We start from the raw sequence: 19,433 nt of genomic DNA on the forward strand, positions 1-19,433 counted from the left end.
TTAGTCCGACACTTGGTGTTATTAGAGGCCGTATACACGCAAGTGTCCACAAGTGTCACAGGAGGAGGGAAACTTCGATTAAAAATTGTTCTGGAAATCGCACGCGATGCAAGATGCAGGAGCTCCTAGGGTTTCGGTCACCAGGAGACTTCAAATGTCTAAAATCACTGACAAACTGTCTATTTTATTAATGAAGAGAAAAAGAAATAATTTTGAGCGGCCCAAAATAAGTATTACCTGCTCCAAGAGCTTCACTTTGTATGACTGAAACAATCGCAATTTCACCCGCGCGACTTTTGTTGAAAAGGCTTCGTCAGATCCCAGCCGGTTTTTACTAATGTTGCTTCCGCTGGAAGGGAAACTGAATTAGGCCCAACCGCGCTGTCAAAATAAGTGAACAGACAGGGGTTAGGTCTAGAACCCGACTCGGCCCTGGGTTTCATGCAAAAACCACTCATTCTGGCTCGTATCCCGGTTGGTTCTGTAAGATCGGATACAGAACTCAACCATGAAAATGAACATTTGATTTATCTCACCTTAAATAATACGCAAATATATGATCAAACTACCCTTGCTCTAAAATGGCAGTAAACATGGAGTCGAAGTCCCTGTTATTCCGATGAATTTGTGTGTTAAGTCCAATAATTGAAAATAAAGTTCTTTAGAAGTACATTCGTAGCCTCAAAAAAAATCGTAGACAGTCTTGAACAATATTTGCCGACGTTTCCATTGATAAGCATTGTACGAAACGTCGCCAATAACTGTTAAACGTATAAAGAATCTCTTCTCATTTGTGATCACTTTCCATTACTGGTTACTCTGAAAGCAGATAAAACACCGACACTGAATGGATACTTCCACTCAGTCCTAAGTAAAAGCAAAGATTCGCAACCGGTTTACCCAGTGCAAAGCAGATATCACCAGATGAATAAAAAATCACAAATAAGAGATCATATTCCTCGATGCAGTTGAAAAAGCAAAGCCCCATGTCCCATTTCTTGCTCCATCGAATCCTGGCCTTACATTGTTGCACCCGACCAGAGCAACTAGGAACACTGATCATCATACCGAGAAGAGGAGTGTGCCAGTCAGTGATGCTCCGATGCTGCTGCTAATCGTGGCATTTCGATGGTGTGTCTTCAATGGTTGTTGGCTTTTGCTTCGTTAGTTATACTCTTTATACCGACAAATGCCAGCGTGTGGTGCTCTATGTAAAGACAAATGCGAAAACGCCCCTCGGGGGTGAGTGGGGCCTCATTCATAGGAAAAGTTGTACCCGCGCGCTGATCAGATTGGTGCAAGCTCCTATTGAATTCGAATTAGTTTCTGGGGGCGTTAGTAAACTCCATAAACTGGGTACTGTGACCATCTGTTTGTTGTCAAGTTTCTTCTGTTACAGCTGAAATTCGAGCGCACATCCATCAATTAAATCCAAACCATTAATAATCCAATTGTCTCCAATCGATTGCGCCCGACGGGCAGCTCACTCCTGTCGCCCGCCCATCAATTCATCTTGCGACGAGCCGAAAAATCATTCTAATTAGCTCCGAATCGCTTGTCACTCATAATTCATTGTCCCATCGCTTCCCGAACAGTACCAACACCAACAACAACAACTCACATGTTTTCTCTCTCTCTCTCTCTCTCTCTCTCTCTCTTTTTCACTTTTCCAACAGTGGGTGGAGGAATCGTTCACCAACTTCGTGAAGGGTATCAACTGGCGCAGCTACGTGGTGTGCGATGTGGCCTACAACAACGTCAACAACTGGCTCTGGTCGCCCTTCATCGATCGGGGTCCGGCCAATCGGTTGTACATCGAGATTCACTTCACCATCCGGGACTGTTCGCTGTTCCCGGGCAATGCGCTGTCGTGCAAGGAAACATTCAGCTTGCTGTTTTACGAGTTTGATGCGGCGACACGGGAACCACCGCCCTGGCAGCCGGAAAGTTACAAACTGATCGGGCGGATTGCGGCCGGTGAAGGTCGTTTTAATCAAAACTCCGACGTTGATATAAACGTGGAGGTTAAGAGTATAGCCGTCACCAAGAAGGGGGTGTACTTTGCGTTCCGCGATCAGGGCGCCTGTATCAGTGTGCTGGCCGTGAAGGTGTACTACATAACGTGCCCGGCGGTGACGGTGAATTTCGCCCATTTCAATGAGACACCGACGGGGCGGGAAATTACAATAATTGAACAGCAGACGGGGATCTGTGTGGAGAATGCAGAAGCTTACGAGACGCCCACCTATCTGTGCAAGGGAGACGGCAAATGGACTATCTTGAGCGGAGGATGCCGCTGCAAGGTCGGTTATGAACCGGACCATGAAAAGCAAACATGTAACGTTTGTCCGGTTGGTAAGTTCCGTTCGGCAGAGGTAGAAACCTGCACGATCTGTCCGATGAATTCCAAAACCAACAAAATCGGTTCACCGTTCTGTCCCTGTTTGAGTGGACACTATCGGCATCCGAGGGATGGTAAACACATGTCCTGCTACAAACCGCCGGGACCTCCGACCAACCTTACCCTGCTGTTCATCGATCAAACCAGTGCCATTCTATCGTGGAACGCTCCACAACGAGCAGTAGACGAACAGCTAGACAACAAGTACCGCAGTGATATCGTATTCCGGATAAAGTGCTCCGCCTGCACCTCAAACGTCGTGTTCAACCCGTCCACGGAAACATTCAACGACACCAAGCTGACGCTGACCAATCTGGAACCGGTCACAACGTACACGGTTCAGATCCATTCCCAGCACGGTGTATCCTATCTGATCAGTCCGGATACACCGGGGGCCAGCGGTGGAGCCGGATTCGAAAATAGTAGCTCGGGTGGATTCGGAGGGAATCACTATCATCATGCAACCGAGGCACCCAATCAGCAGGGAAGCCGATCGTCGTCGTCCGATTTGGACGACATCAAGACGGAGTTTGCGGAGATTACGTTCACTACCGAGTCGGCGATTCTCAGCACGGTGTTCAATGTGAAGTGAGTATGGTTGGCTTTCGTTGTTAGATTTAGGAGAGTCCATCACTAACGTAAACAATTCTTTATCCCCACAGAATAATCTCCATCACCAACAAAGAGGTCGATCTGGTTTGGGACAAACCGATGCACAGCGATTCACCGATCGAGTACTACGAGGTCCGGTGGTTCCCCAAGTCGGAGGTGGACGCCATGAACAAATCGGTGCTGAGCACCAAGGAGTCCAAGATTCACATCAACGATCTGCAGGAAAACACCGAGTACGGCTTCCAGGTGCGCTGCAAAACGCTGAACGGGTGGGGCACCTTCAGTAACATAGTGTACGCTCAGACGCACCAGAGCGTCAGTCCAGGTTAGTTAGATTTGACGCACTGTGTAACGGAATTGAACCGTTTTATTCTATGATGAGGTTCCTTTTCAGTGTACGATGACTCCTTCCAAATGCGAATTGTTGCTGGCTCAACAGTTGCAGTTGTTTTCATCTTAGTCTTAGGTAAGAATTGCTGTTTTGTATTTGATCTTTGGTAATACTAATTCTTACCCATTTTAGTGATCGTCGTGACCGTTCTATTCCTCCGCTCCAAGAGCAACGATGACATCGATAAGAAGACCAACAATCATCTCCCTCTGCCATTGGATTACGCCAGCAACGAAGGTAATTTGAGTCGAATCTACTTTTTCTATCTGGTGTCCCCCTGTTCCGGACTTATTGCCTGATGTGTACAGACCATCCCTGTTTCGAGTTTCCAAGCTTGTATCCCAAACAAACAGAAAGTTAGATACAAAATTGATCCACCCCCTCCGTTAATGCTAGAAGAAAATGTGATGTTTTCCGTCCAAGCGCGTAGTCACGGGTGAAAACAGACTCCAATACCCGCCTCTATCTCTCTCGTTTTATCCAATTCAGTCCCATCCGGTCTAGTCACCAAGAAGTATCTCGCGTCAGCCTCCGTAGAGAGTGTGAAACTGATACCCTTTTCTGTAGTAGTGAAAGTGTGATGAGATCCCTCACCTGTGTTTTAATACGCATCACTTATATTTGCATTCTCTTCCCTCTACCCACACCCACAATGCTCGCCACAATGATTCCAAATCTTCCGAGCAGGACTTGTAGTGACCTACAGTAAGTGGCAAATTCAGAAGATTTGATTATTCATTTTTGACAAAACAAAAAAAAAACAGTTGTCTAAATTTTGACCTCAATTCATTCGTTATCTTTTGCCAAAGTTCGATTTGCTGTCTTCGCCTTTGTTTTTCTGCATGTTTATTTTGCCATTTACTCAATGTGTTTATCTTCCTGTCCTCCTCCGTACTCTCTTACTCTCGTGTGTGTGTTTTTTGTTTCGGTTCTATTTTGTTTTGCGTTTGCGTGTTCTGCAACCTTTCTTTCTTGCCTTCCAAGTGAATCGATTGTGCTTAACTCTAAATACGTGTGTGCGTGTGTTTTTTTTCTCTGCACCTGTTAATGTAAAAAAATAGTTCACTAGTATAGGCCTAGTAGTATCCCGTTGGTGACCGAACTATCGGTCACCACCTTGTTGTGCCCACTTTAGGAGGATACTGGGTTGAGTGTGCTTCTGCTACTTTGTTTTTTTATGTCTTTCTTTCTCGATTATAGTTCACGCAATGGACACAACGCCGATCGTGAAAACGATGAAAAACAATGGTAAATTTGTTGCTTTGTTCGCGCGTAGATCAATTCTGATATCTCTGAATCGCAAAACCTACCTTCCTACTGTTTCTAATATAATCACTATTATCTTACTACCTAAATAAGCGAACATTTCTTAGTTACGTAGTAGTTGCTCTAATTTAACCTCTCCCGCCATAAGCTATTTGAGTCAGCTGGAATAATTTGTTAGGCTAATTTGATCTGGTTAACTTTTCCTACTTTTCATTTGTTTTAACGATTATTCTGCGCGGCTTTTAATGAACGCGGTACCTATTGAGTCATCGATTGATTTTTTTGCCCTGAAAAAGCGCGATTTCATTGTAAGCGCCTAAATTCTGACTGCTCTTGTTCCACTGAAAGTACTATAACATTAAATTTTGAGATTCTTTCAAAACAACAATTGCGATTTCATGAACTCTTAAAACTTGTAGTATAGTACAAAACCTTCTTTGTCGCTTGGGAGGTTACTTTGAACACCAGAGTAACTCGCCGATTTCTTTGAGGAAATCTCCATTTTGAACAATTCAAGCTTTCTTCAAAGTATTCTTGTAGTAGAAATTATTCACAATTCAGTGGAAGTTTAACATTCAATTCTTTGAAAGGCGAACTTCGCGTCGACTCGTCTATGGGATTTGCAACCCTGTCTCAGAATTTTTATGAAACTTCGTAAGCGTAAGAAGTTGCATAGAACAGTTGTAATCAAGTGCTCTTGAGAGAGCTCTCAAATTTATTTTTAACAAATATTGAAACCGAGCATCAGTCAAGAATATTTTACACCTTACACCTCGACAGGTTATTTTTCAAACGAGGATATCATCAATGTTCAACAGTTCTCAAACAAGATGCTGTTAATGGTGTTTTACAGTTCGTTGACGCTGCTAGGGGCGAAACCTAAAACTCAGCTTGTCTTCTGAAATCTGCGTATGTGCCCCCACAAAGATACCCTTTTCTAGGCGAATTTAGCATAGTCTTAAAACGTTTGGGGAACCTTCGGTTCAGAAATACAACCAAGAACGATATGAATCTCAACATGAACCCAAATCTTGCAGTCGCGCCTCTTTTGCACTACTACATGCTCAATAAAGTATTTCATTTTGTTCCTATAAATATGGTACTGTATCCGAGGGCAGACAATGCGTTACAATGTTGCATTTTGTAAGAACCTAGAGCCATCATCAGCGTTGTTGATCAGCAGAAAGATTCCTCTCCTTGATGAACTCAAAGGGTCTCTTTTTAATTCGTTAATTTGACACGACTCATAGCGGTAGCATAACATTGACATGAGTCTTTGATATGTCTAGAACATTTGAAAAATATAAATAAAATCAAATGTATTGCACGCGTATACCTTCTTTCGCGGTGGGTGAACATTTGTCTACTCGCATACTGCATCGTAGGAGTCATTTAAATCTCTTACCTTTCATGCTACGGTCTTCATAGTCAAAGCTGCCTTGCTGTCCGCGATCAGATATTCTTCTCTGTTTCTTGCACTTACGGGTTACCAGCGTAAACTCGTCGTTATTGTTATTAACTTCCTCGCCGATACTGTTTAAAGTTGATTTGGGGGTTCTGGATACTGCTTTTGAAGTTGTCATTATGGCCTGAACAACATCCACAAATTTGACAACCGTTTGTGGTTCAGGTATTGGTATTGAAAACTTTGTTGAGATGCATTCTCTTCTGTATCTGCCGCCCAAGGCTGTGCTTAGTTTGCTGTCTGAATCCAGTACTTGCACGTACGAGCTTGCCTCTCATGGGTCCATGACGTGTTCCGTGAGTTTTGAGTTTTTCAGTCAAGTAGGAGGGAATAAGTTAGAAATATCTGCAAAGAAGTTTCTTCAAGTATCTGTTGTAACGAATTCTACTTCTCAATATTGCGACAGACATTTTGCAATTAGCTCTGGAGGGGTACGCGATTATAGGTCATGTAGCCTAACCTCGATGTAATCATTTTTCATATACAGGGGAATCTTAATACCAATATTGTCACTTCCACGTGTTTCAAGTTATTATGCAAAACGAAACGATTCAGGAGGTAGTCCATTTAACGAAAACTCGGTCGAATATACAACAATTGCGGCGTTGGGTCGAAGCAGAGCTTTTTTGTCAACTTTGCTCATGATGGCAAGAATAAAAAATGTTCCTTTGTTTCCGAGACAATGAACACTACATCGAGAGGCTGCTAGCTGTCGTTCATTCGGCTCGATTGTAGGCTTTTTGGTGTAATCCAACGGGGAAAACAGATCGATATGCTGAAGTAAACGAAAACAAATATGCGGAAAAAATTCTACCAGAGACAAGATTGTAGGTCTGACTAGGGCAGCAGTAGTAAGTAGGCATCGATAAATTGCGTAGTTCGTCGTTAGCTCGGAGCTTAATACAGGTATACCTCGATTTAACATACTCACGATTTAACATACCCTCGATTTAACATATTTCGATTTAACGTAATTTTTGCCTCGATTTAACATACATGCAAAATATTTTAATTTTTTTTTTCATTATCAATGTTACTAAAACGAAATGTTAAGAATCAATATCAATTTTATTCTATGATCCGCTTCCAATGCTTAAGGAAACATAATTTATTTTCGTTTTTTCGCTAGATTATGTTTAAGATTCTGAGATGCAAAAACATTCTTATTTTGATACCGCATAACAAAATGAATACACGAATTTGTGGTTCAAGTTATTTCCTGATAATAGTTTTATGGGTTTTTATGTGTAAGCTAAAAATAGATAACTGGAAAGATATGGTTGATGGAATGTACAGGGCGGTGACCGAGATATTGGCAGACGGTGAGTCCCACTAATAGGCATTGGGGCTGTAGCGGTTATTACGAAACTGTTGGAAATTTGTAATGAAGTCATGGCAGTTCCTCGATGGTGGAGTGGTTAACGCACCCAACTAGAGCTTAAAAGGACGTAAGCTCGATTCCTGCTTAAGATAATATCTTTTCACAGGCTGTATTGAACAGTTGAATTTCTCAGTGCATGTGGACATTTTTCAAAAAAACTTCGCTATGGATCGAGTCCTCTTGCAAAAAAAAAATGCAATGGACGATAATGATGGAAGACAAAAGTCTTCCTTCAATGTAGGACTCCTGGTAAGCTCACGGTGTTTATTTATCAATACCGGTGCCGGTCATTACATAATGTAAACAGAGGAAGCACACAAAAGCAATGTTAGTCCGACACTGATTGTGATATTCTTTTTATATTACTGCGTATTCTGTATATCTGTATATATTACTCTCAACAACTGCAACGGGTCGTTAGTAGAGATTGGGATTCGAATAACTGTACTGGCATTTGCGTACCATTCAAGATGATCGAAGACTCTGGATACATGGTCCCCAGGAGTATCATAATAAAGGTTCACGTTTAAATAGAAATCTAGAAGATGGATCCAATAAATGAAAAAGGAGATAGATCCAATAAAATGAAAAGAAGATTTCCGTCTTTGTCGCCTTTTACAACGTGGGAGCAGGAAACCAGTGCATCAATTCTTGGATTTAGCCATTACATGCTACGCGGCTACATTGGAGATCGATAATAGTGACTTCAACATTCTAGCGAATTCCACCTCCACGTACATAATTTTTTAAAATACTTTTTGTATTGTAATTAAAATGTATCTGTCGTGTACAAAATGATTTAATCAAACTTTTTCTTTAAAGAGAACTACAGCGCTACAATGGCTCGATTTGGTTGTTTTTTTAGCAAGTAGAACTCCAGTGCTTACAAAGCTTCGTGACTAGTCGTTTGCTCATGAACTCAAGTAGTGTTCTCTTTTTGAATTCTGCGATTATCTGACGGACAGGTTTGTCTACCAAGATAAAGAAAAGACAAAATAGAAACACAAATTTTCTTACTTACTAAAATTAGGCATTGTGCTCTTCATGCACACAATGGTTAATCACTTTGTTGATGTTAGAAAGAATCTAGTGAAAAAAATTTAAATAATACTGTACTGCTAATAACACTCTTCTTATAAATTATCCTGAATTCTGAGAAAATTTTGTGACGAACTTTATGATATGAATATCTGTTAGAATTGGCGAATACTTGGCAAGGTTTAGATAAATATGTTGTTTATGTTCAGAAGAGCAATCTAATTGTTTAATTGTGAATGTGGCTTCTATGTCACTGTTATGTGGATACAATCAGTAATATCCTCGTAAATATTTCGTATGATGAACATAAAAAATAATTCTATTCGAAAACAAATATTTCTTTTGTGTTTCGATTTAACATAAAATTCGATTTAGCATACATGATTGAATCGAAAAATGTATGTTAAATCGAGGTATACCTGTATATCGTTGGGTAATCAAGTTTCGTTGAGAACAGTAATGCCGTAATCGCGGGAAGTGAAGACAAGCAAGAAGTTTTGATCTCATCCGGCGAACATTCTCGTAGTAGACAGGAAATCATGTGTTGTACCCGACAGCATCCTATAGATCAAAATGTTTACAGGAAGCGGATTAGCATTTAAAACAAAATACTCAACTAAGTTGGATTTGAATGTTTCATGTTCCACTCGTCAGTAACTGGCACCAACTTGCTATCAGTTAGACGATATATCCAAACTAACGCCGCACCTAAAGCAATTGGCAGGAACCGAGTGATGTCTCGGTTAGCCAAGCACAGAAGCTCTGGGTCGCCAAACTAGAGCCAAACGCCTGTGAGTATGCAACCTTTATTTTTCTCAAAAACATAATTGGAAGACCGATTTGCGCATTCACTCAATATGAAAAAGTGATCAAAATGAAAAGACCTGATTAATCGTATCGTTATTGGAAGACGCTGATGTTGCACCGGGCCACACCAGGGATATCAGGTTATATTTTTTGACATCTGTGTGCACTTGTGCAGCACGTGTAAAAATCTGTGTTAAGGAAAGTTTGACTCAGAACTAGAAGTTGTGACCTTTTTTTAGGTTTAGCGCGTGATCAAAAATGGAGAAATCTGTGCTTTTCTGTGCATTATAACAGAGAACTGTGGACATCTGTAAAGTTTTAAAAATCTGTGCAACACATTGAAAATATGTGCAACACTGATTAATGTGTGCACCTGGCATCACTGGCTCACGCATCCTAGATAAATGACCCAGAAGACAAATTGTCCAAAATATATTATAATGATCCTTGCAATTCAACAGCTTTGGGTCCTGTAACAGAGATCATCCCATGTCATCTACATGCCTTAGTGTGTGTAGGCTTAGAGGTGAGCCCTGGAGAAGGCCCATGTAGCTAAAATACGATGTTGTTAAATCGCCATATGAAAATGCGTGTACTTTTCAGACAAATTTAGCTAAAAAAATTAAATTCTGTGCTAGACCATACTGGTATCCATATCCAAGAAATCTGATGCCATATGCACTTGTTTCACATTTCAATATATGTTAAGAGCAACGTCTTTTACCTTTGCGGAAGCCATAGGGTTTTTTTTTCTCGAACAACAATCCCAGCTCAATTTATCATTGTATGAAAAGAGAGCAAATATGATCTCCACTGCCAAAAACGTGTTTGCGGTATTGTGAACGCGATGCTACCTATAGGATTTCTGTGCCGACACAGAATACGTGCAGGCCTTCTTAGCGAAATCGAATATTTCTCGTTTACAACTGTTTTGTTTCCACATGCATCGGGCTGTTCTCCGAAGAGTGTTCATCGATGTTTCTCTCGATAATTCGTTTGACGAACCGTTGCCAATAACCGCGTTTTTTAGTTTTCATCAAGCATTTCATTTGCATTTCTAACGTCGCGTATATTCAAAAAAATTTCATGTGAATTCGACGTCCAAAAACTTTTTATACGTGGTGGACCTTTTCGCGTACATTTCCGAGCACTATTCGTTCCACCACGGAGTGGGAGGCCACCCGCGGGTGTTCGCGCCGGCTACTCGTTTTGGTTCGAGCTTAAATCGCGATGTCGAGAATCAAGTCAGCCAGGTCTCTCGAAATTGCTGAAAACAACCTAACCGCAAATGAGAGAACCTCCCTTGCCATCCAAAACTTTCACTGACTGAAGGAATATGTTCTTGATGGAACTTAGAAGATCCTTGCAAGTAGAGATGAAATTCAAAGCCTCCCTCAATGATTCACTTTCACGTTAGCAGGATTTTCATGACAAAGTTAAGCGCATTCGTTTAAATTAATGCTTTTTCATGCACCAACCAGAGCCGTCATCGGCTCCATAGTGGCCAGTTCAGGTTAGCATTTTCAAGCGTACACGTGCAGTATGTACGTGGTAGGTTCAGGGTTGTTTTGCTTGAAAAAGTTAGTGAGTACCCTAGTACAGAGATATTCATAGAGCCAATGACATTAAAAATGAATGAAAAACGATTGAGCGGCTGGGCTGTTTAGATGAATGATGCAACTAACAACCGGGACTAACTCACATTTTTTTTCGAAATTAATATTTTTGATTTTTTTAATTGTTCTTAGTAATCCACGGGAACTGCCATTGGAGAAATTTGAAAATAAGTTGACCATGGCGGTAACCCTAGCACTAGCTGGCGTTCAAAAGGGGGTAACCCGACGTTGTGCCTTATGGAAATTCGAGTTTTCTCGTTCGTTTTCCGGGGTTTTAAGAAGAAGTAGTCAATCGATTCGTCACCAGTAAATGTTATGTTGTAGCTCATGTATCGGTGAACTCGATATAATACTGCTTTTAGGTGGATTGTATTGTACGTTGACGTTTCGGTCCAAATAGTCGTTTCTGAAGGTGAGTGCCGCTCAATACTTGCTATGTATGGCTATTTTCTATCTAATATATAGTTCTTGCACGAATGTATATTGTTGAGCGTAATTTTTCGGAAATTCCAGTGAAAGTGTCATATCTCTAAATTGAAAGTTGACCGAGCAATATGGGATCAAGCGAAAAACGGTGTGGTCGGAAAATTTAAAAACCTGTTTTAATCCACCTAGCGGTGCAATTGTGCCTTTCTCATTTCTCTATGGCACGGAGGCTTTTTATGTTCAACATAATTGTGGAAATGTCCATTACATTCTTAGTACACTTTGCACTTATACACAATGGCATGCCAGCCACGAACTTGATGAGCTACGTGTCGGCGGTGAAACACTTGAAACAAAAAAATATCATACTCCATTAGCCTAATCAGCATTAGATCAATGTTATCTGCTTGCTAACTCATTTTGTCATGCGGGGGTGGGTATGTGAGGAGGGCGAAAGTCCCATGAACGAACGACTCCCCAGCTTAAATTGGTATGCTTTGTGATATAGTGGTGGTTTAAAGATGATGGGGTTGAAAGGGAGGGGTATGAGGGCTGGATGGGGTGGTGGTCTGAGGGGTGATTTAAGGAGATTTTTAAAGGAGGGGAGTGAACAGTAGAGGGGGGGTGTAACCCCTCTCCGTAAACCATCAACTACGTCCCTGTTAAAGTCCAGAAACCTTATGAGAGTCGAAAAAAAAAATTTGGCCCTCCGGGGGCCGGGATTAGGTTGACGTTTTTCAGAGTGATTGCACAACCTTTCTATATGAGAAAGGCAAAAATGTGCCAAAATCCAAAAAAGTGAATTGTCGTCAAATTTATTATCGAGTTTGCATCAAATCTCGACGTTTCATGCACCTTGAACACATTTAGCATCAAAAATAAAAATTCTATTTTTAATTTTTCCTATAGTTTATATGAGAAATTTCTGTGTGGCCGCACTCTGAAACCCGTAATTCCGGAACCAGAATTCCGATCGATCCAAAATTCAATTGCAGCCGATGGGAAGGTTGCACCTTTCATTTGAGACTAAGTTTGGGCAAATCGGTCCAGCCATCTCTGAGAAAAATGAGTGACATTATTTGACACATACGCACATACATACACACACATACACACACATACATACACACATACACACACACATACAGACTTTTTCCGATCTCGACGAACTGAGTCGAATGGGATATGACACTCGGCCCTCCGGCCCTGGATTAGGTTGACGTTTTTCAGAGTGATTGCATAACCTTTCTATATGAGAAAGGCAAAAACGTGAAATCAATTATCTTTCGTTATAGAGTTATGGTGTCTACGAAAAAATTGCTGTATATCACCTAGCGCTTTATTTGGTTAAATCACACTAGTTCGGAACTCAGTCGCTAGGGCGGCGCTGTTATCAACTTTTTAATTGAGCTAGACAGAAATATGGTGTCTTTGAGAATATATCTTCCGAAGATGCAACCTTTGTAGGTCCTGTATGTATAGAGCATTTTTGGTTAAAAGTTTGACTCACAGATCATGTTTTTTAAAATGCGCCATATTTCAAAACTTGTAGGACCAACAAAGTTAGTATCTTCAGAAGATATACTTATGATTACCTGACATACAACTTTTTCGTAGACACCATCTTTTTATCTCGTTCCATCAAAAAGTTGATAACAGTTCCGCCCTAGCGACTGAATTCCGAACTAATATGAGATGATCCAGTAAAGTGCTAGTTGCTACGCAATAACTTTGCCAAAGACACCATAACTCTAAAACAAAAGATGAAGAAAGGATGTGTGAATTGTGGGTTAGCCCCTTTTGGACTCTAGGCACCCGTGGGGTTGTGAATTGAAAAGTAGTACATGTAATGATCTTATTTTTCCGCGGAAGTTTTTTCCATTTTCAAAAACGCAGTTTAAACTCCAGCCGGCTCGGTGCCGCGGCCTCTTTCAAGCGACATACCTTCGAGATCGTTTTTTTTTAAATATCTTGAGGGTGTGCCCCCCTTAAACGCAAAACAGTCGCGCCAAAGGTAGGAGTTGGAAGGGACGTCTAGTTTTGTCCCGTCCATTGCAATGGCAATTCAAAATCTTTGCTCGATGAAGCAAGATGTCTTTAAAATAGTCAACCCCGTGCTTCAGTAGATTCACGCATGAGAAACACGAATCGATGAGCACACCGTTAATCTCAACTTTGTGAGCGGGCATGTAGACGTGGTAGTCTGTTATAAAATATTTGTCGCCAGTATCGTTATTTGCTTGCTTTAGATAGAATAATACGATTTTCAGCTGACTAGTGCAGACTTTTGAACTATCTGGCAGGGCTGTATTTCTACGTAAAATCCGAAAGAAGATCAAGCATGGTCAGACCGAGTTCAATATGTATGATTTTAAACGGGAGGTCGGTGTGTTTCAAGCCGAGTTTTGTTCGACGTCCATTTTACGGTGAACTAGGTCCATTTAGGAGAGTTTTTTGCACGGAAACAGAGGCGAAAACGTTTAGAATGCAAAAAGGAGACAGAAAATATAGAAAATATAATAAATTAAAAGTCAGAGGATACTAACACAAAAATTTGGTCACCTATCTTCAATCGACATATGAGATTGAAAAAAAGTCGTTTCAGAAAATGTATGTACGTAATTAAGCAGGCTTTCAAGAAAAAAATAATTACTAGCAAATCCGTGGGCATACCCCTGTTGTTTTTTTTATAAGGAGCGATTCTAAATTTGACAATCGCGCAGACGAATCTCCCTAACTAGAAAATATGTGACAAAGAAATTTTAAGCTATAGTAGGGTGACCAGATTTTCTAGTTTCCTAGGACATGTTTTGTTTAACTAACTGTCCTGGTGTAAAATGCTTGATTTGTCCTGGTTTTTGGGTCGCAACGTAAAAAACGAACCATTTTCGGACATGGACCAAACTCTTATTTACACCGATTACCTTCCGGCTTTGATAAATTGAAACACGATATAATAGTTATATAACAAATGCAAATATAATATTTTTTAGTTGCTTCGATCTTACCTCATGAATCGCTTACCAGGTATCCACATTTAGTTCAACGTCCACAAAAATCTCATGGAAGGCATCTGGCACTGTTGATATTTCTGCTATACTTCAATGATGTACATCTAGCGATGAAGGCTTTAAGACTGTCGTTCGCGGATAATCTCAATATATTTCGTTTGATTCGCTTAATTGAAGATTGAAGATTTCTGCATCATCAGCATCCAGTTTTTGTTGCTTGCTATAGAAAGAACCGCATTAAGCCAGTGCTCTATGATTTCATTCTCACGAAAGAAACACCCAGTGGGTTTATCTGTCTGCAGAAATCGAACGTGAATTTTGCTCACTACCGAAAATCTGCCAGGCACGTCACCCTAAACTATAGAAAATAGCAAAATATGTTAAGTTTAATTTGCAAACTTCAAAGACGCAAAATATTTTTTTTCGAGCGCTGTAAATTCACAAAGGCGATAGTCGACATTTTGCCATTTCTAATCTGAATTGAAAACCCATGCAGTTGAGAACGGTGCGATAGGCACGAAAGATAGTTTTTAACTAACTAAACTCGAACACCCTACTGTTTATTCATTTTTAAGGAGTAGGTTTCAAAGTATCGAAGCGCTAAAATTAGGCTACATGGGAAAGGGTTCCGGTTGTATTTTATATTGCAAAACCTCCGTATGACAACATCGGCATACAGCAGTCTGCTTTGCATATGTTAATTACGTTCTTTGTGGGTAAGGCCAACAGTAAAAGATGCTGGGATAGTAAAAAGTAAAGTGCAATCTCAATACAAACGATATCCGTGGTCAAGACGAATAGCCACCATCCACCAGATTTGTAAGCACGATCCGTTTTACGGACACTCTTCTGCTTTCTATAATATTTTAAGACTCGCAGTGCGCGAAGTCGTGCAGCGTCACCCCAGTTAGGTTACTTTCGTTCGTACATTTTTCACCTACTCATTTCTTCGGTTCGATAGTCTGAGTTTTTTCTCCCACAAAAAAAAGTTGTTTATAATCCTCCTGTCTTACTTCTTCCCCCCCCCCCCCCCCCCTCTACCCAGTAGCAGCAGCAGCAGCAGCGTGTGCGGCTGGCTTACCGACTAACAACACCAACTAATTTGAAACCGTTTTTCTCTTTTTTTATTTTCATATGTATAATCGCTTATTGTGTGTGCGTGTGATGGCTCCTTCTGCATGATGTGCGCTTTGTAAATGACCAAAAAAAAAACCATTCAACATATTAAAAACAAAATGTACAATTCTTTTTGGCTTATTAACTGCTACCATACCTGAAACCACCGCCAAAAAAAAATATCTGCTCATTCCGCGTAATGAAACTCCAAAAAAAAAACAAAATGCTGCATTGTGCCTATTATCATACTACTATTTTCGTAACTAAACATGTAATTGCTTTCGAATTTTTGTTGTACGTTGAAAAAAAAATTGCTTTCCTATGTTTTATTTTCCGGTATTGTGTTGTTTGTGTTTTGGATTTTTTCTGTTTTTGATTTTCCTGTGCACATACAAAATTGGTACTTTTCGCTTCTGGTAATTGCTCTCGTTGATTTGTGTAACACCATTATGATTGATTTTGGTTGTAAAACAAACGAACAAACAAAAAATTTGCGAGAGAAGGTGGTTCTTACGGGTATTACCGACCACGTCGTAACAATTTTGCAGTGACTACGCCCCTGTTCGGCACCAACCGGAGCTACGTCGATCCACACACGTACGAGGACCCGAACCAGGCGATCCGCGAGTTCGCGCGGGAAATCGATGCCAGCTACATAACGATCGAGGCCATCATCGGTGAGTTGATTTTTTGGGTTTGTCCATCCATTAACTACGTGAAGCTAATTTTTTTTTAATTTCCGATAGGTGGCGGCGAGTTCGGTGACGTGTGCCGCGGTAGGCTCAAAATCCCGCCGAACTTCGTGCAGGAAATTGACGTTGCCATCAAGACGCTGAAGCCGGGCTCCTCGGAGAAGGCCCGCTGCGATTTTCTCACCGAGGCCTCCATCATGGGCCAGTTCGATCATCCGAACGTGATCTACCTGCAGGGTGTGGTGACCCGGTCCAACCCGGTGATGATCATCACCGAGTACATGGAGAACGGCAGCCTGGACACGTTCCTGCGGGCCAACGATGGCAAGTTCCAGACGCTGCAGCTGATCGGGATGCTGCGGGGGATAGCGGCGGGGATGTCCTACCTGAGCGATATGAACTACGTCCACCGGGATCTGGCGGCGCGCAACGTATTAGTTAATTCCTCACTAGTGTGTAAGATTGCCGACTTCGGGCTGTCGCGGGAGATCGAGAACGCGAGCGATGCGTACACGACGAGGGTGAGTGGTTTTGTTGTTGTTAGGAAGAGTTTCGAGTTCATCTCGTCAGTAACTGACACCGTGTTGGTAACTAGTTTCTCACCAAATCAAAAAAAAAAAAAAATGGTGCGTTCAACAAAGAGTTGGTCCCGTGATGTGTCTCGGGAAGCAAATACCGAAAGCACGTATGTGGCCGTACTTTTTCCCAAACAGACCACGTACTGGTAGATGGACGGCATTTCTTCGATCTTCAGGGGCCCAAACATCGACTCGGATCATTATCTCGTAGTAGCAAAGATTCGTGCACGATCATCCAGCGTAGCGAGTCCAAAAAAAACAACAGAGCGATGCGATTCAATATCCAAATCTTTCTGAGTGTATCAACTGAATATCGCCAGAAGCTGGATGAGCGGATAGATGAGACTAACGTAACTGGCAATGTCAACAGCATGTGGGAGGCTGTCCACGAAGCTGTGACTATAACGGCACCGGAAGTGATAGGTACAGCTCAGCGGCGCCATCGAAGCGGTTGGTTCGATGGAGGGTGCCAGAGAGCGACGAACGGGAAGAATGCGGCCAGAAGCCGGGTGGTTGTTGCTGGTACACGCCTCAACAGTGAGCGGTACGGGGAAGCGAGAAGTACCGAGAAACGAATACACCGCGAAAAGATAAGCCACAACAAAGAAAGTGTGAAGAAGCACAAGAAATCATGGAAGGAGCGTTTTGAGGCCAAGTCTTCGTCCGCCCGTATGCTTAGAATAATGCGGTGGATTATTTGGTGCAGCTGCTCACCGTGTTTGAGAAGTTCAACCGGGATCTCGTCCTTCCCAGCAGCTTAACCGGTTCGCAGCTCACGCATAGCGTTCTTAAGCTTGTCTAGTGTTGGTAGATCCACAGCTTTTCGGAACGGAGCCTTGTGAGGCCAAGTCTAAGTAAGCGATCTTCCTTATACGCCCTGTCTTAAATGAGGTTTTGTTGAATGGCGGAAGTGAAAGTGTATCTAGGAACAGAATAAGCATTGAAAATGAAGGAAAAGCTGTAGATCTACCAACGCTAGACAAGCTTAAGAACGCTATGCGTGAGCTGCAAACCGGTTAAGCTGCTGGGAAGGACGAGATCCCGGTTGAACTTCTCAAACACGGTGAGCAGCTGCACCAAATAATCCACCGCATTATTCTAAGCATACGGGCGGACGAAGATTTGCTTCTACAAAAAAGGACACAGACTGGAGTGTGCCAATTACAGGGGGATATCTCTCCTGAACTCGGCGTACATAATACTGTCGCATATCCGGTTTAGCAGACCGCTTGAGCAGTCCTTCGTCGGCGAATACCAGGCTGGTTTTCGTGATGGCCGATCAACGACGGAACAGATTTTCAGCCTGCGGATGATCCTAAATAAATTTCGGGAGTACAACTTGCAGACCCACCATCTGTTCATTGATTTTAAAGCGGCGTACGACGCAGTGAAAAGAAGTGAGCTGTGGCAGGTTATGTCAGAACACTGTTTTCCGGCGAAACTGATTAAACTGATACGTGCGACGTTGGATGATTCAAAATCAAGTATTCGGATTGCAGATGAAGTCTCAACCTCATTTGTGACCGTAGATGGACCGAAGCAAGGCACTGTCAAATTTGCTGTTCAATATTGCTCTTCAAAGAGCTATCAGGAGAGCTGACGTGCAAAGGAACGGAACTATAAACACAAAATCGTATATGCTCCTTGGTTTTGCGGACGATATTGATGTAATTGGAATCGATCGTAGAGCAGTGGAGGAGGCTTTAGGCTACTAAGAGGAAGACAGCAAGGATAGGCTTAATCATAAACTCAACCAAGACAAAGTACTTAGTTGCAGGTAAAGAGAGAGGCAGGTCTTGTGGTGTTGGTTCCGACGTTATGCTTGATGGTGACGTGTTTATCTTGGTACACTTGCGACTTGCGACAACGATGTTTCCCGTGAGATAAAAAGGCGCATTGCAGCTGTCAATATGGTCTTTCACGGTCTACGTAACCAGCTTAGGTCCCGGAACCGACAAACGTCAACAAAAGTCGCCTTATACAAGACACTGATCCTCCCTGTCGCTCTTTATGGCCACGAAGCGTGGACGTCGAGGGATACAGATAGTAGAGCATTCGGGGTTTTCGAGCGTAAAGTGCTGAAGACAATACTCGGCTGGATATGCGAATGGAGTGTGGCGCAGACGCATGAATCATGAATTGTACCAAGTACACAAAACTGCGAATATTGTTGAACAGATAAAATACGGCAGACTGCAATGGGCTGGACATGATGTACGAATGGCGGAAGAAATAATTGCGAAAACAATACTCAGCAGGGAGCCATGAAAAGGACGCTGACTTCTTGGGAATCCACGAACACAGGACCTGAGATCCCTGAACGTGCGGGGGAATTGGAAGGACGCCGCCCAAGACCAACAAAGATGGATCTCTACGATGCCCCCGGCATTTACGAGATGACGATGTAGCCGACAAGGTACTAGGCGCTCGATTCATAAACCGAAAACAAAACTTCGTTTTCGTTTACTCATCAGCAAACTAGAGCTTCGGCGATTTCTTCCCGAGACATCACTCTGGACCAGACAGTTGTTTGGTTGTGGACATAAGACCTGTGACTTCGAATTTAGTATCCAGCTGGTTGCCAAGTCGATGTCAGTTACTGAAGAGATAATTTCGAAACGCAAAATCCAATT

General features: G+C 42.0%; 1 protein-coding gene across 14 annotated transcripts in view; it reads left to right on the plus strand.

Annotated features, from left to right (window-relative positions):
• Window positions 1–19,433, plus strand: part of LOC131687438 (ephrin type-B receptor 1) — a 177,821-nt gene that overhangs the window by 143,975 nt on the left and 14,413 nt on the right. For 4 of the 14 annotated variants that reach the window (XM_058971525.1, XM_058971520.1, XM_058971541.1 and 1 more), the window contains 8 exons: window positions 1,677–2,989; window positions 3,064–3,338; window positions 3,396–3,479; window positions 3,537–3,641; window positions 4,092–4,109; window positions 4,605–4,652; window positions 16,034–16,207; window positions 16,277–16,743. In XM_058971525.1, the coding sequence (XP_058827508.1) occupies window positions 1,677–2,989; window positions 3,064–3,338; window positions 3,396–3,479; window positions 3,537–3,641; window positions 4,092–4,109; window positions 4,605–4,652; window positions 16,034–16,207; window positions 16,277–16,743 (2,484 nt within the window). The remainder of the gene's footprint in view (window positions 1–1,676; window positions 2,990–3,063; window positions 3,339–3,395; window positions 3,480–3,536; window positions 3,642–4,091; window positions 4,110–4,604; window positions 4,653–16,033; window positions 16,208–16,276; window positions 16,744–19,433) is intronic. The other 10 variants (XM_058971557.1, XM_058971549.1, XM_058971587.1 and 7 more) reach the window with 10 other exon arrangements.

Source organism: Topomyia yanbarensis, chromosome 1, assembly GCF_030247195.1.
Source record: "Topomyia yanbarensis strain Yona2022 chromosome 1, ASM3024719v1, whole genome shotgun sequence".
Classification (NCBI taxonomy): domain Eukaryota; kingdom Metazoa; phylum Arthropoda; class Insecta; order Diptera; family Culicidae; genus Topomyia; species Topomyia yanbarensis.